We start from the raw sequence: 14,027 nt of genomic DNA, 5'->3' as shown, positions 1-14,027 counted from the left end.
TTATCCAGGCACCTCAGGTAGGGTCCTGCGAGGGATTTCCTGAATAAGACACCATCAATCAGCACAAATCTGGAAGCTCGCATTTTAAAGCTTCTTACCTCTTTTTTGTCTGCTGGAAGTGTGTCATTCTGCAACCAATCTTGATAAGGCTTTCTCCAATCTACAGCTTCCTCTTGGCTGGTGGTGTTTGCTAACACCCATTTTTCCTGTGATTGTAGTGAGCCAGCTGTGCCTTCGTTGTCTTGTCCTGCTTTTGATATTGCAGGTTCCAGCACGTGGACGATAGGTAAGGTAGAGATTGTACCTGACTTGAACGTTGCCCCCAGGGCAGCTAAGGCATCAGCCTCCACGTTCTGGTCCCTGGGGATTTGCTTAATGTTGAAGATCTGGAACCTGAGTTTCAGCTCTTGCGCTATTTCCAGGTAGGCCATCATAGTGGGGTCCCTAGCTGCATAAGAGTTATTTACATGGTTTACGATAAGTTGGGAGTCACTGTATACCTGGAGGTGCCTGATTTTTAAGTCTAGAGCCAGCTGCAGACCTAAGATCAAGGCTTCATATTCTGCCTCGTTATTGGTAGCTTTGAATTCGCACCGAACTGCCTGGACCAGCAGGTCCCCTTGTGGTGACTTAAGGACCAGACCAACTCCTGCTCCCTTCATGTTTGAGGCTCCATCTACATTCAGCTCCCACATCTGCTCCCCTTTGTCTTCCTCCAGGGTGATGATGTCCTTTTCGGCCTGCGTCTGGAGGGAGGGGGAAAAGTCGGAGACAAAGTCTGCTAGAGCCTGGGACTTGATTGCTGCCCGAGGTTCGAACTTCAGATCGTAGCCACTCAGGTGTATGGACCACTTGGCCATTCTGCCTGATAACTCTGGTTTCCTCATTATAGTCTTAAGAGGGTAGTTAGTTACCACAGAGATAGTATGGGATTCAAAATAAGGTCGCAACTTATAGGAAGTTGTGACCAGCGCAAGTACAAGTTTGTCGAGTGAGGTGTACCTGGTCTCTGCAGGTAGCAGAGACTTACTGACATAGTATACTGGATGCTGCACACCTTCTTGCTCTCGAACTAACACTGCACTGACAGCCACCTCCGTTACTGAGAGGTACAAAGACAAGGGCTCTCCGGGTTCTGGCTTTGATAGGAGTGGTGGAGTGCTCAGATATCGTTTTAGCTCGCTGAGTGCTGCCTCATGCTCCTCCATCCACTCGAACTTCTGGCTCTTCTTTAGGATGTCATAAAATAACCTGCATCTGTCTGAGGACCTTGCTATGAACCTGTTCAGAGCAGCTACCCGTCCCGTCAGACGCTGCACGTCCTTCGGCTTTTGAGGTGACTCTAGCTGGAGTATGGCCTTGATTTGATCAGTGCTGGCTTCTATCCCCCTCTGGGTGACCATATATCCCAGGAACTTCCCACTGGAGACTCCGAAAGTGCACTTCGAGGGATTCACTTCATTTCATATTTTCTCGGTCTTTGAAAGTGTCGACCGGATGTTCAACGTGCTGGGCAGCTTGCTTTGATTTTACCACCATGTCGTCGATGTATACCTCCATGGTGCGGCCTATTTGCTCTTTGAACATAGTGTTTACCAGCCGTTGGTAGGTGGAACCTGCATTCTTTAGACCAAAAGGCATCACGTTATAACAATAGATACCTCGCTCTAACCTGAATGCCGTTTTCTCTTGATCATCAGGGTGCATCTTGATCTGGTTGTAGCCACTCCAAGCATCCAGGAATGTGAGCATTTCGTGGCCTGCTGTGGCATCCACCATAGCGTCTATGTGCGGCAGCGGAAACGGATCTTTAGGGCAAGCTTTATTTAGGTCCGTAAAATCGACACAAACCCTCCATTTGCCATTCTTTTTTGGGACCACCACCACATTAGATAACCATTCCGGGTACTTCACTTCCCTGATCTTTCCAGCAGATTGTCTACCTCCTGGTTTATGACCTGGTTCCTCTCTGGAGCAATCTTCCTCCTCTTCTGCTGGATAGGTTTATAGCTTGGGTCCACGCTCAGCTTGTGTGTTATTATACTAGGATCTATTCCTACCATATCATTGTGGGACCAAGCAAAACAATCCATGTTAGTTTTCAACAATTGAACAAGTTCTTGACGGACTTTACCTGTGCATTCTGACCCAATAAGTATGGTTCGCTCTGGTTGTAGCTCGTCCAGGTTGACTTCGTCTAGCTCTGCCTGAGGTGGCTCGACATATTCCTCCTGGATGCGCTGGCTCTGTAATTGCTATGCTGGCGGTCTGGCTGTTGGTTTTAGGGCTATCTTGTAGCAATTCTTAGCATCCTCTTGATCCCCACGTATCTCTTGCACTCCCCATGGTGTTGGGAATTTCAGACATTGGTGGTAGGTTGAAGGTATTGCTTTCATTTCATGGATCCAGGGCCTGCCAAGAATCACATTGTAAGTAGAGGGCCCATCGATAACCAAGTATCTTACCTGTTTGTTGACTCCTTTGGCATAGGTTGGGATGACGATCTCTCCTAGAGAGTGCTTTGTTTCACCACTGAACCCGACCAAAGGTACCTCTTTCGTTGCCAAGTCCTTCTCGCTGAGCCCCATGCCTTTGAGAGTTTCCAGCATAATCAGATTGATGGAGCTTCCTGTGTCCACCAGGATCTTTCTTACCTCGCAGTTTCCTATGGGGAGGGTGATGATCAGAGCGTCGTGGTGTTGCTCCGTAGTGTTTTGCGCGTCTGTCTCATCAAAGGTGACTGCTGGGAGGTCCTGGCGGCTGATTCTGCAGGAAAACTCCGGCTTGTCTCCCTTGGTTTGTGTGGCGTGTCATTTGGCTGCTGAATAAGTTAGGCCGCACAATTCCGAGCCTCCTGTAATGACATTCACAATTCTAGTGCAAATAGGTGGAGGAGTAGGCAGAACCTGATTAGCGGAATTAACTTTGGTGGAGCCTCCTGGCAAGAGGTGGTCTAAGTTTCCTCGATCGTACTGGAACTTAACTTCTCTTCTCAAGGTGTAGCATTCGTCGGTGTCGTGGCCGATGTCATCGTGATACTCGCACTTCTTGCTGGAGTCTCTTTTATCGTTAGGACGCTCGTCAGTCCGCTTTCTGGGCCATCTGACTCCCCGGATCTCCTTTAGGGCCTTGAGTACACCTGCAAGGTTGGTTGAGAATTTATACTCACTTACTTTCGAAGGTGGCTCTGAGTTGTTCTTTCCTCCTGGGCCCTCCGATACTTTGCTCACAGGCTTGCTGTAGGGTTTGGCTCTTTCATTCTGCTTCTCTACAGGTGCCTTTCTGGATGTAGGATCTGTGCCATAAGCTGCTCTTCTGGGCCCCGAGTCTTCTTCCAGCCGCATGACTGCAATTGCCTTTGTCTGCACCTCCTTGAAGGTAGTGCATGGGTACTTGGTCAGATCTTTATACAAGTCCGAGTCCTGGTGGAGCCCTTGGCGGAAAGCTTCTATGGCTGTGGCTATGTCGCACCGGGGGATTGCCACCTTCTCTCTGTTGAACCTGTTCAGAAAATCTCTGGTAGCCTCTTCAGGTCCCTGCACTATCCGATCTGAGTCACCGGTTTGTTTTTTTACGTGCTGCGGCTGCTGGCAAACTGCTGGTGGAAGGCATTGACTAAGTCGGCGAAGCAGGTTATGCTCCTGTTGGGCAGGCTGACGAACCATTGCAAGGCTGCTCCGGACAGGGTGGATCCAAACCCTTTACACATACAAGCTTCTTTCAAGGAGCCTGTCGCGGTGATCACCATCATCTTTTGCTTGTAGTGGTTGATATGGTCAAGAGGATCCGTGGTTCCGTCGTAAAGTGTCATGGCTGGCGGCACGCATCCTTTTGGGACACCGACAAGGGCTATGTCATCCACGAAAGGGGAGTCTGCGTAGCTGTCTCGTGTTACCTTCTCCAGGGGTCGTGCTACACCCGGAATCCTGTACATCAGGTCCCTCAATTCCTGGTACTGCTGTTCCAACAAGCTGCCTGTTCCTGCAAGAGGGTTAGAGACAGGCGGATAAGAGCCAACAGAGGTACCTCCCAGCCAGGCTCCTCCTGGGAATTGACTGCCTGGCTGACTTGCCAAGGGTGTTGCATGGACGATGGTTCCTGGTTGCCATTCCGGTGCCTGCTGAGAAGAGGTTCCTCCCACCCAGGTCCCTCCAGAGAAATATCCGCTTGCTGGGTTTATCATGCCGGTGCTGGGTCCTGGATTCCATCCCGCCACCTGCTGGACGGATGTTCCTGCAAAAGATTGCAAGTTAGTCCCTGGTTGGCTGTTAGACAAAGTACTACCTGGGGTTGGCTGCAAGCTGAGTGGTCGATCAAAAGACAGGAATCCTAATCCACTGGGCTCGATGGCTCCTCTGGGTGGTATTCCTTCAAGATCCAATCTGGTGATCAGCTCTGATGGGATCTGCCGGGAGCCTGCGCTGATGGCCGCAACTGGGGCCTCAGAAGGTGGAGGCAACGCAGCTGACGAGGCCCTGGACCTGGTTACTGTTGCGATCTGGCTCCTGAGGTCTTGGTTGTCCTTCCTCAGGCTTTCGATGACTCGGTGCAGGGTATCCATTCCTTCCAACACCACTCGCATTGGGTCTGGTGATGAGGCTCCTGACTTCTTCGGAATTCCTCCTGATGCAGTCTCCTGAATCTGGGTCCTGCTGGGGCTGCTTTCCCTGCTGGATCTCATCACACTGGGTGCTGCTGACACCTTAGGCGCTTGTGGTGGCTTGAAAGGTGGTGGCACGCCCTTCGGGGATGCGCTGACTGGGGCCATCTGACTGGCTGCCGGCGGTGCGGTGACCGATCTTGTGGTTGCTGGAAGAGGTCTTCCCCCAGAAGACTGAGAGGATACTCCCTGGGTGCCGGGTGAACTTGAACTGGCTCCAGACATGGTGACGAACGGGTTGCTGAATTTCGGCTTTACGAGAAATTGATCACTGAGGCCCCACGGTGGGCGCCAAATTGTTTTGGTAAAATTTTACCGGTTAGTCGTTTTATGTTAAGCGGGTCAAAGTGATCGTCTGTGATTGCGAACGGAATAACGAATTACGGTGCAAGAAAAAGTGGAAGACAATAGAGAAAAATCAACACGAGGGAATTTTGGTGACGCGGAAAACCCGTTGTGGGAACAACCGCGGGGGGAATCTGAGTCCCACCAAGATTTGCACTATGATCGGAATATTTTTGCAAGTAAGGAAATACACTGGAAGAAGCTCCGACGAATAATAGTAAAGGAGATTTTTCAAATGGAAGACGGTAAGGTTTTGTCGCTGTTACTTGTGCTCTCGTGTGTTGTGTCCATCTGATTGAGCTTCCTCCCCTTTTATAGTTGCCTCTCCTAGGGTTAGCTCCTGCCGGGCCTTCAGAAAACAGCCTCCTGGCATCTAGGAGCTGTTACCACTTTTTTAGGAGTCAAAGGCGTGGAATCCTCTCTCCCTTTGACTGTCAACCCCTATATCATTAATAGTGTGTTTTTTTACTTTGATCCAACGGGCTTCTCTTTGCCACATAATCAATCCCAGCCCAATTATTTCCTCCATCCGCTGCTTGACACGTGTCTCTAATAAAAATGCAATTTTTAGTCCCAACAAGTTCAGTTCAGTTCAACTTTATTGAGTTCAATTCAGACAATTTCAGTCCAAAAGAATAGAGTGTTAATAGTGTATTATTCGATTTCCGGAAATAAATAATGTACAACATCTAACCAACGACAGAGCTTAGTGTATGTTTTTTTTTTGGACAAAGGTCTTAGTGTATGTTGATGAAGAAGAAGTATGCGGAAGAAATACAACCGATGAAATACAGAGTGAATTATTGAAGCATTAATTAAAATAAATAATTACTCAGCTGCATGACTTGATGTACCATGCATGTATCATGAGTGTCTGAATTATTATTATTATTGTTATTATTATTATTATAATAATAATTAAATAATTGATAAGTTTCTTGGAATTCTCAATAAATTTATTGATGAAAACAAGGTAATAAATCCTCTATAAATAGCGAGAAAGAAATTAAAGGAAGCATAGCAATATACAAAATCAAAGCAAAGCAAAGCAAATAGTGTTGATCAATCATATAAGTCCGATTACATTTTCTGTGAAAATGGCTGCTATTTCGACCCTCGACTCTTTCAACCCGGCTATCACTCAACCACATAATCCATTTAAACCTTGCCAGGTATAATATTATGCACAAATTCTTGTTTATAATGATCTTAAGTTGAGACGTATTCACAACTGATTTAAAAAATGTTAAAATAAAAAAGAAATTGTAAGACGTCTTAACGTAATATGGAGTAAAACTGTCTTAAGCAATACCTACTCGATCAATACTCGGTAAATATTAGATACTAATGCAAGTGTTGGTGGTTGGTGTGATGCAGGAGACCGCTGAACGCGCATCTGCCCCGGTGTAATATGTCTTCACATTGCTCTTTCGCCTTTAGATAATTCGCCTACGGTTGTTGATGCATGCTCCTTATTATCGTCTTGTTCGTAGTTGTTCTGCTTTAATTTCTCGTCTTTTGTCCCAACTTAATTATGTGTTAAGTTTCAGTTTATTCGTCTTTATGTTTTAAGTCGGACTATGTTTGTTTTGGTAAATTTCTACCAATTTAGGGTTAAAGTGGTCTTAGCGTTAGGTCTGTATTATGATTTATTCGAGTGTCGTATGTTAACCTGTATGAGCAATGTAAATAAAGAACACAAGCGATTTTGGTGACGCGGAAAACCAAATGTGGGAAACAACCGCGGGGGGAGACGAAATCCCACCAATATTTTCACTATAATTCGAGAGGAAATACAGCTCGTATGCTTGCTATGGAAGTTAGGGCGTAATTTTCGTATTCTCTCATGATCGTTCTTCTTTGCATTTAGGCTCCTTATATAGGGAAGCTCGATGAGCTAGGGTTTCTTGCTTTCCCTCCAAGTTATCCCTAATTTGACACTGGGTAGGACTTTCCTTCTTCGGATCTCGCAAGATGTTGGACTCTCATAAGCTTCTTCTGCGTAGAGCAAAGCCCACATCCCGCGCTGCTTGCTGGTGCTGGCACCCTGACTCCCTGATGTTCTGCATCCCGTAACGCCTCCAGGCCTGCTGCCCCAAGTCAGCCCATATCCAGATTTTGGGCCTAACAGTTTGCCCCCAATTTTCTGCGAAAAGTGCAACCCTAATTATTTGAGCGGGAAATTGCAGTGTATCGTTGAGTGACTTCTCGCATACTCCATTTCAATTCACATTTCTTAAAACCCCAACTACCCACTCCTATTTAATCTCACCCGCCCACCATTCTCTCTTTCATCATCTTTCGTCTCCTCAAACCTTTCAAATTTCCGTCTCCCCAAATCCCTTCTCATCAACGTCCTTTCACTGTCTGCGCCGCCTCCTCCCATCCTTCCAGGTATTTCTGCTTCTCTTTCCTCGTTTATCATGGCTAAGACCCGTTTCACAGCATCCTCCTCTACCCCCATCGACCTTGAAAACGACGACTTCCCCTCACAGGGAGTTCTCAAAAGTCCACATTCCGGTGATTCTCACCTAACCCAAGAGGACATCTCCAAAATCAAAGCTCTGCTTGGCCTGGGTGATGATGTAGTGATCTTCATCCCCAAACCCGGTCAGAAAGCAGACGCCTTTCGTTCGGGGTGGATCTGCTTATACACCTACCCCTTCGTCCTTGGTCTCAAATTTCCCTTCCCCCCGATGATCCAAGAGTTCATCCGCCTGAACTCTCTCCCTATGGCCCAAATCGCCCCTTATGCGTGGAGGATCCTCCTGTCCACTGTCGCTCTGAACAACAGTATGGGCGCCGAGATTGGTTTGTCAGATCTGGCCCATAGGTTCGAGTGTCGGTCACTGGGGCACGGCCAATACACTTTTAGGTCGGTGGAGAAGACTGAGAACTTCCTCCTCTCGGCGGCAAAAGGGAAAGACGATGGGTGGTACGAGGACTTCTTCTATGTCAAGCTTGAATCTCTTCCCATTCGTGCTGACTACCTGTTTGAGCACTGGGTTTTCGCCAAGAGTAAGTGTATTTGCATGTTTATTCCTAATTGCCCCCGTCGCTCACTGTTCTTACTCTTTGATTTGATGCAGAACTCAAGAACCCTGAGAAATCCGAGGACGAGGATACTTCTGTTGCCAAGCTCTTTTCCATCCCTGAAGATCGTAGACTGTTTCCCCTCCTGCTTGCTGGTCTAGACGACTCTGCCACTGAGGAAACCATGTCTTCTGGTAAGCATCCTTTCTTCCTAAAGCTTCCTGCCCCACTGGGTCTCCATTCTGATTTCCTGCCTCCGTGTGCTACTGCAGGAAGCGCTAAACCGTCTGCCTCTGAGATTCTGATGCGCCATGCCAGGAAAAGGACTTTCGAAAGGTCCTTTGTACACTAAAGTTTTGGCACTTTGTCAGACAAAGTACCGTTTCAAGTGACGGATGTTCCAGGGTTTGTCCAGGATCTGACCGTTCATGGTCATCAACCTGTATGCCCCGTTCTTAATAACGCTTTCGACCTGATATGGCCCTTCCCATTTGTAGGCAAACTTGCCTGCTTTGTGGTTCTTGGTATTTTCAAAAACCCTTCTGAGTACTAGGTCCCCTACTTCAAGGGTCCTGATCTTGACATTCTTGTTATATGTCCTTGCTACGGATTGCTTATACGATGTCATACGTATGTAAGCGCTTTCTCGCAGCTCATCAACTGTATCCAGGCTCCTAGCCATTTCGACTTTGTTCTGTTCTGCCGTCTGACAGCCGTATCTGTGTGTAGGTACCAGAACTTCTGAGGGTATCACTGCCTCCGCTCCGTATACCAGGCTAAACGGAGTTTGACCTGTTGCCATCTTCGGCGTTGTTCTGTCTGACCAGAGTACCAGTGGTAGTTCATCTGCCCATTTTCCCCCCAACTCTTCCAGCCGTTTTCTGAGGTTTTCCACAATGATTTTATTGCTGGACTCAGTTTGGCCGTTGGTTTGTGGATATCTGGGGGCTGACTTTCTCAGTGTTATGTTCCATCGTGCACAGAAGCCCTCGGTGTTATCTGATATGAACTGGGACCCATTATCGCATATGATCTCGGATGGTATCCCAAATCTGCTTATGATGTTGCGCTTGATGAAAGAGATCACCTGTTGCTCTTTTACCTCTGTCATTGCTTCTGCCTCAATCCACTTTGAGAAGTAGTCGGTCATAACTAGCATATATACTCTGTTTCCTGGAGCCCTGGGCAGCTTTCCCACTATGTCCATGCCCCACATCATGAACGGCCATGGAGAGATAATCGGATGCATTGGTTCTGCTGGCTGGTGGATTGCTGGAGCCGCCTTTTGACATGATTCACAGCGTTTGGCATGGTTTACGGCGTCTGCGCGCATTGTGGGCCAGAAATACCCCTGCCTCAAGATTTTGTTTGACAGGCTTCGCCCTCCAGCGTGGTTCCCACATTCTCCACTGTGCACGTCTTGCAGTACTGTTTCTGCTTCCTCTTTGCTTAAGCACCTGAGGCATGGTCCTGCCAATGATTTTCTAAAGAGAATATTATCGATCATGATATATCTGGAAGCTTTTATTCTGAAACTCTGTGCTTCCTTTCTGTCCTCAGGGAGTGTCCCATCCCTTAGCCAATTTAGGTATGGAATCCTCCAATCTGCATCCTACTGTCCCACTGTGGAAACCAGCGTTCTGGCCGCCTGTGCACTCTGTATGTGTACATCCTTTGCTGCCGGATCCTGGTCTGGCTCCTTCTGGATGGCTGGGGTCAACACGTGGGTAATCGGTATGTTTGACAGTTCTGTGGGCTGGAAGGTTGCCCCCAGCGTAGCCAGGGCGTCTGCCTCCACGTTCTGATCCCGTGGCACCTGAGTTATCTTGAATGTCCTAAAATTTGACTTTTGCTCCGTGGCTATCTTTAGGTAGGCTATCATTTTTGAATCTCGTGCCACATATTCGTTGTTCACATGATTTACCACAAGTAAGGAGTCACTATACACCCTCAGGTTCCTTACCTTGAGTCCTGACGCCATCTGCATCCCAAGTATAAGGGCTTCATACTCGGCCTCGTTGTTGGTCGCCTTGAATTCACACCTAATAGCTTGTACTATCATATCCCCTTTAGGAGATCGCAGCACTAAACCTACACCAGCCCCTCTTGCATTTGAGGCTCCGTCAATATACAGGGTCCATATTTCACCATCCTGACTCCCCATCATTGTCAGCATTCCTTCTTCTGCCTCCCCACGGGTAGCAGGGCAGAAGTCAGAGACGAAATCTGCTAGGGCTTGGGATTTTATCGCCGTTCTAGGTTCGAATTGCAAGTCATAGCCACTAAGATGTACCGACCATTTAGTCATTCTGCCCGAAAGTTCAGGCTTTCTCATAATAGTCTTTAGCGGGTAGTTGGTTATTACATGGATGGTGTGAGATTCAAAGTATGGCCGCAGTTTATAAGAAGCAGCAACCAAAGCTAATGCTAGTTTCTCAAAGGAAGTGTACCTGGTCTCTGCAGGAAGCAGAGACTTGCTAATGTAATACACGGGGTGCTGCACTCCTTCTTGCTCTTTGACCAAGACTGCGCTTACGGCTGCTTCCGTGACGGATAGGTACAGAAATAGTGGTTCCCCTTGCTCCGGCTTTGCGAGTAGCGGTGGCGTGCTTAGGTAGCTTTTGAGTTCTGCGAATGCTTTTTCATGTTCTTTAGTCCACTCGAATTTCTGACTCTTCCTCAGTATATCATAGAACAGCTTGCACCTGTCTGAAGCCCTTGATATGAACCTGTTTAGGGCCGCCACCTTCCCTGCCAGCCTTTGCACATCCTTTGGCTTTTGGGGAGATTCCAGCTGGAGTATTGCTTTTATCTGTTCCTTGCTTGCTTCAATTCCCCTCTGGGTCACCATGTACCCTAAGAATTTTCCTGAAGATACCCCAAACGAACACTTGGATGGATTAAGTTTCATTTTGAACTCCCTTAATGTCTGGAAGGTATCTGCCAAGTGCTCCATGTGCATCTCTGCTTTTCTAGACTTCACTACCATGTCGTCGATGTATACTTCCATGGTCTTTCCTATTTGCTGTTTGAACATTTTATTTACCAACCGTTGATAAGTGGATCCGGCGTTCTTTAGGCCAAAGGGCATGACCTTGTAACAATAGATGCCTCTTTCCGACATGAATGCCGTTTTATCTTGATCTTGTGGGTGCATCTTGATCTGATTATAGCCTCTTCATGCATCGAGGAAAGTGAGTACCTCGTGTCCCGCAGTAGCGTCTACCATTGCATCGATATGTGGCAGTGGAAAGGGGTCCTTGGGACAAGCTTTATTCAGATCTGTGAAGTCTACGCACACCCTCCATTTACCGTTCTTTTTTGGCACCACTACCACATTAGAGAACCACTCAGGGTAGCTAACTTCCCTGATTTTATCTGCTGCCAAGAGACTGTCTACTTCTTTGTTAATGACCTCATTCCGCTCTGCCGCAAATTTTCTTCTCTTCTGCTGTACCGGAGTGCAGCTTGGGTTTACGCTCAATTTATGCGAAATAACGGATGGGTCTATACCCACCATATCATTGTGGGACCAAGCGAAGCAATCCATGTTGTTTCTGAGAAATTGGATCAGCTGGCTGCGCCGCTCTTCACTGCAAGTTGCTCCAATCAACACTGTCCTATCCGGGTGCTCCTCATCCAGGTGTATCTGATCTAGTTCCTCCGAAGGAGGCTCCTTGTATTCTGTCGAGGTGCCCCGGTCCTGTAATTGCTATGAGGGGAGCTTGGTCGTAGCCTTGAGGACTTGGGTATAGCAGTTTCTGGATTCTTCTTGATCTCCTTTTACCGTAACCGTGCCCCATGGTGTTGGGAACTTGAGACACTGATGATATGTTGAAGGCACCGCCTTCATCTGATGCAGCCACGGTCTTCCCAGTATTACGTTGTAGGTGGTTGGACCTTCGATGACTAGGTATCTCACTAGTTTATTAACTCCTTCAATATATGTTGGGATGGTTATCTCACCTACTGAATGTGCGGTCTCCCCACTGAATCCCACCAGGGGCACAGATTTCTTTATCAGGTTTTCTTTATCGAAACCCATGGTTTTGAGAGTTTCGAGCATGATGAGGTTCACAGAGCTCCCTGTATCTACCAATGCTTTCCGTACGGTGCAGTTGCCAATGGATAACGTTATAGTTAGGGCATCGTCGTGCTGCTCTGCGCCGCTTTCTATGTCTGTCTCATCGAAAGTTACCGGGGGTAAATTGCTTTGACTTACTCTGTACGAAGTTTCTGGATGATTCCCTTTACTTCCGGTAGCTTTCCTTTTGGCGGCGGAATATGTCAAACCTGCTAGCTCAGATCCGCCTGTTATCACGTTAATAATCTTCGTGCATATGGGTGGGGCGGAAGGAAGCACCTGATTTGCTGCCTCTCTTCTATCCTGCTTGCCCCCACGTGATAACAGGTGGTCCAAGTTTCCCTTGCGTGCACTGAACTTCACCTCCCTCCGCAACCTGTAGCAATCTTCCGTCCTGTGACCTATGTCCTGGTGCCATTCACACCTCTTGCTGCTGTCTCTGTCGTCGTTTGGCCGATCCTGAGTGGGTGGCTTTGGCCACCTCACCTGATCACCCAGGTTTCTGAGTGCTTTTAACAACCCTTCCATTCCTGTGTTGAATCCGTATTCAGATAGCTTAGGAGGATGCGGAGAATCTTCAATTTGCTGAGTTTTTTCTGCTACCCTGCTGATATTGGGTCTACTGTATGGCTTAGCTCTGTCATCCTTCTTTTCTGGTGCAAATTTCCTGCTTGTCTTGTCGAAGCCTGCTGTACCCTTTCTAGCCTGTATATCTTCTTCCAACCTTAACGCTGCAGTAGCTCTCTGCTGGACTTCCTCGAATCTCTCACAAGGATACATTGTTAATTCTTTGTAGAGGTTTGACTCCTTATCCAAGCCCTGCCTGAAGGCGTTGATGGCAGTGGACATATCACAGCCTCGTATTGAGACTTTTTCTGCATTGAACCTAGTGACGTAGTCTTTGATTGATTCACCTATCTCCTGAACGATCCTGTACAGATCACTCGGCTGCTTGGGTGTTCTCCGGCTGCTGGAGAACTGTTGGTTGAAAGCGTTGACCAAATCGGCGAATGAGGATATGGTCCCGTTAGGTAAACCGACGAACCATTGTAATGCTGCTCCGGTTAGGGTTGAACCAAATCCCTTACACATACATGCCTCTTTTGAGGCTCCCGTGGCTGTGGTAACCATCATCTTCTGCTTGAATTGACTGATGTGATCACAGGGGTCTGTGGTTCCGTCGAAGAGGGTCATTGTTGGGACGCTAAATCCTTTTGGTAAGGCCACTGTGGCTATATCGTCAGTAAACGGTGAGTCAGCGTAGCTTTCTGGCGCAGCCATCTCCATAGGCAGAGGCATGCCGGGGACCCTCCGGAGGAGGCTTCGTAGTTCCTGGTACTGTTGTTCTATGTATGTCTCTCTTCCGGTGGGTCGTAGATGCTCCTGTGATTGACGTTCAGCTCCTCGTGCGAAGTTTTGCTGTTCCAGGACTTCTGTTTGACGCGCCTGCGATGTTGCCGCCACCGGAGTGCCTTCCCAGGTATACTCAACCTGATTCGTAACTGGCATCCTGGTTATTGGGACCGCAACTGTTTCCTTGCTTCTCTGCTGTCCCACCGCGCCTGATATGGGTGTAGGCTCTTGGCGTGCTGGCTCCTCGTCTGGTGTTAATGCCCCCAGTCCTGTTGGGACCAGGCCTCCTCTTGGCTGTGGTGTTCCATCCATGTCCAACCTGAGTGCTACTTCGCGTGGTAATACCCGTGTCTGCCTTCGATCCCCACTTTCTCCTAGCGGTCTTCCAGATCTGTCTTCTTGCATCCAAGGGGTCGAACTAGCGGCCTGGTTACTTAACTCATTGATCTGTGCTCGGAGGAGATTGTTATCCTCCTCCATCTTGGATCTCATGCTTCTATTTTCGTTCTGCATAGTCCTGATGGTCCTGGCTAATGTGTCCAACCCGCTTAT

The 14,027-nt window shown here is 47.9% G+C and overlaps 2 protein-coding genes across 2 annotated transcripts; both read right to left on the bottom strand.

The window, feature by feature from the left end:
* Positions 1-1,403, bottom strand: LOC141646544 (uncharacterized). Its single transcript, XM_074454414.1, has 2 exons — positions 99-1,403; positions 1-39 (listed from the first exon to the last, which is right to left on the bottom strand). Exons 1-2 carry the CDS (start codon positions 1,401-1,403, stop codon positions 1-3), a joined length of 1,344 nt encoding a protein of 447 aa, XP_074310515.1.
* An 852-nt stretch (positions 1,404-2,255) lies between these two features.
* Positions 2,256-2,609, bottom strand: LOC141646543 (uncharacterized). The gene has a single exon (XM_074454413.1). The coding sequence runs from the start codon at positions 2,607-2,609 to the stop codon at positions 2,256-2,258; it is 354 nt and encodes a 117-aa protein (XP_074310514.1).
* Between the last annotated feature and the right edge of the window lie 11,418 nt (positions 2,610-14,027).

This window comes from Silene latifolia, chromosome 3 (genome assembly GCF_048544455.1).
Source record: "Silene latifolia isolate original U9 population chromosome 3, ASM4854445v1, whole genome shotgun sequence".
NCBI classification, from domain to species: Eukaryota; Viridiplantae; Streptophyta; class Magnoliopsida; order Caryophyllales; family Caryophyllaceae; genus Silene; species Silene latifolia.
This window is presented reverse-complemented; position numbering and strand designations above follow the sequence as displayed.

Bases quoted from the DNA above. Each gene is read 5' to 3' on its own strand.
- LOC141646544 (XM_074454414.1), bottom strand. From the start codon at position 1,403: ATGGTCACCCAGAGGGGGATAGAAGCCAGCACTGATCAAATCAAGGCC. The intron at 40-98 runs GTAAGAAGCTTT...TGTCTTATTCAG, and splicing joins TTCCAGCAGACAAAAAAGAG to GAAATCCCTCGCAGGACCCT.
- LOC141646543 (XM_074454413.1), bottom strand. From the start codon at position 2,609: ATGCTGGAAACTCTCAAAGGCATGGGGCTCAGCGAGAAGGACTTGGCA.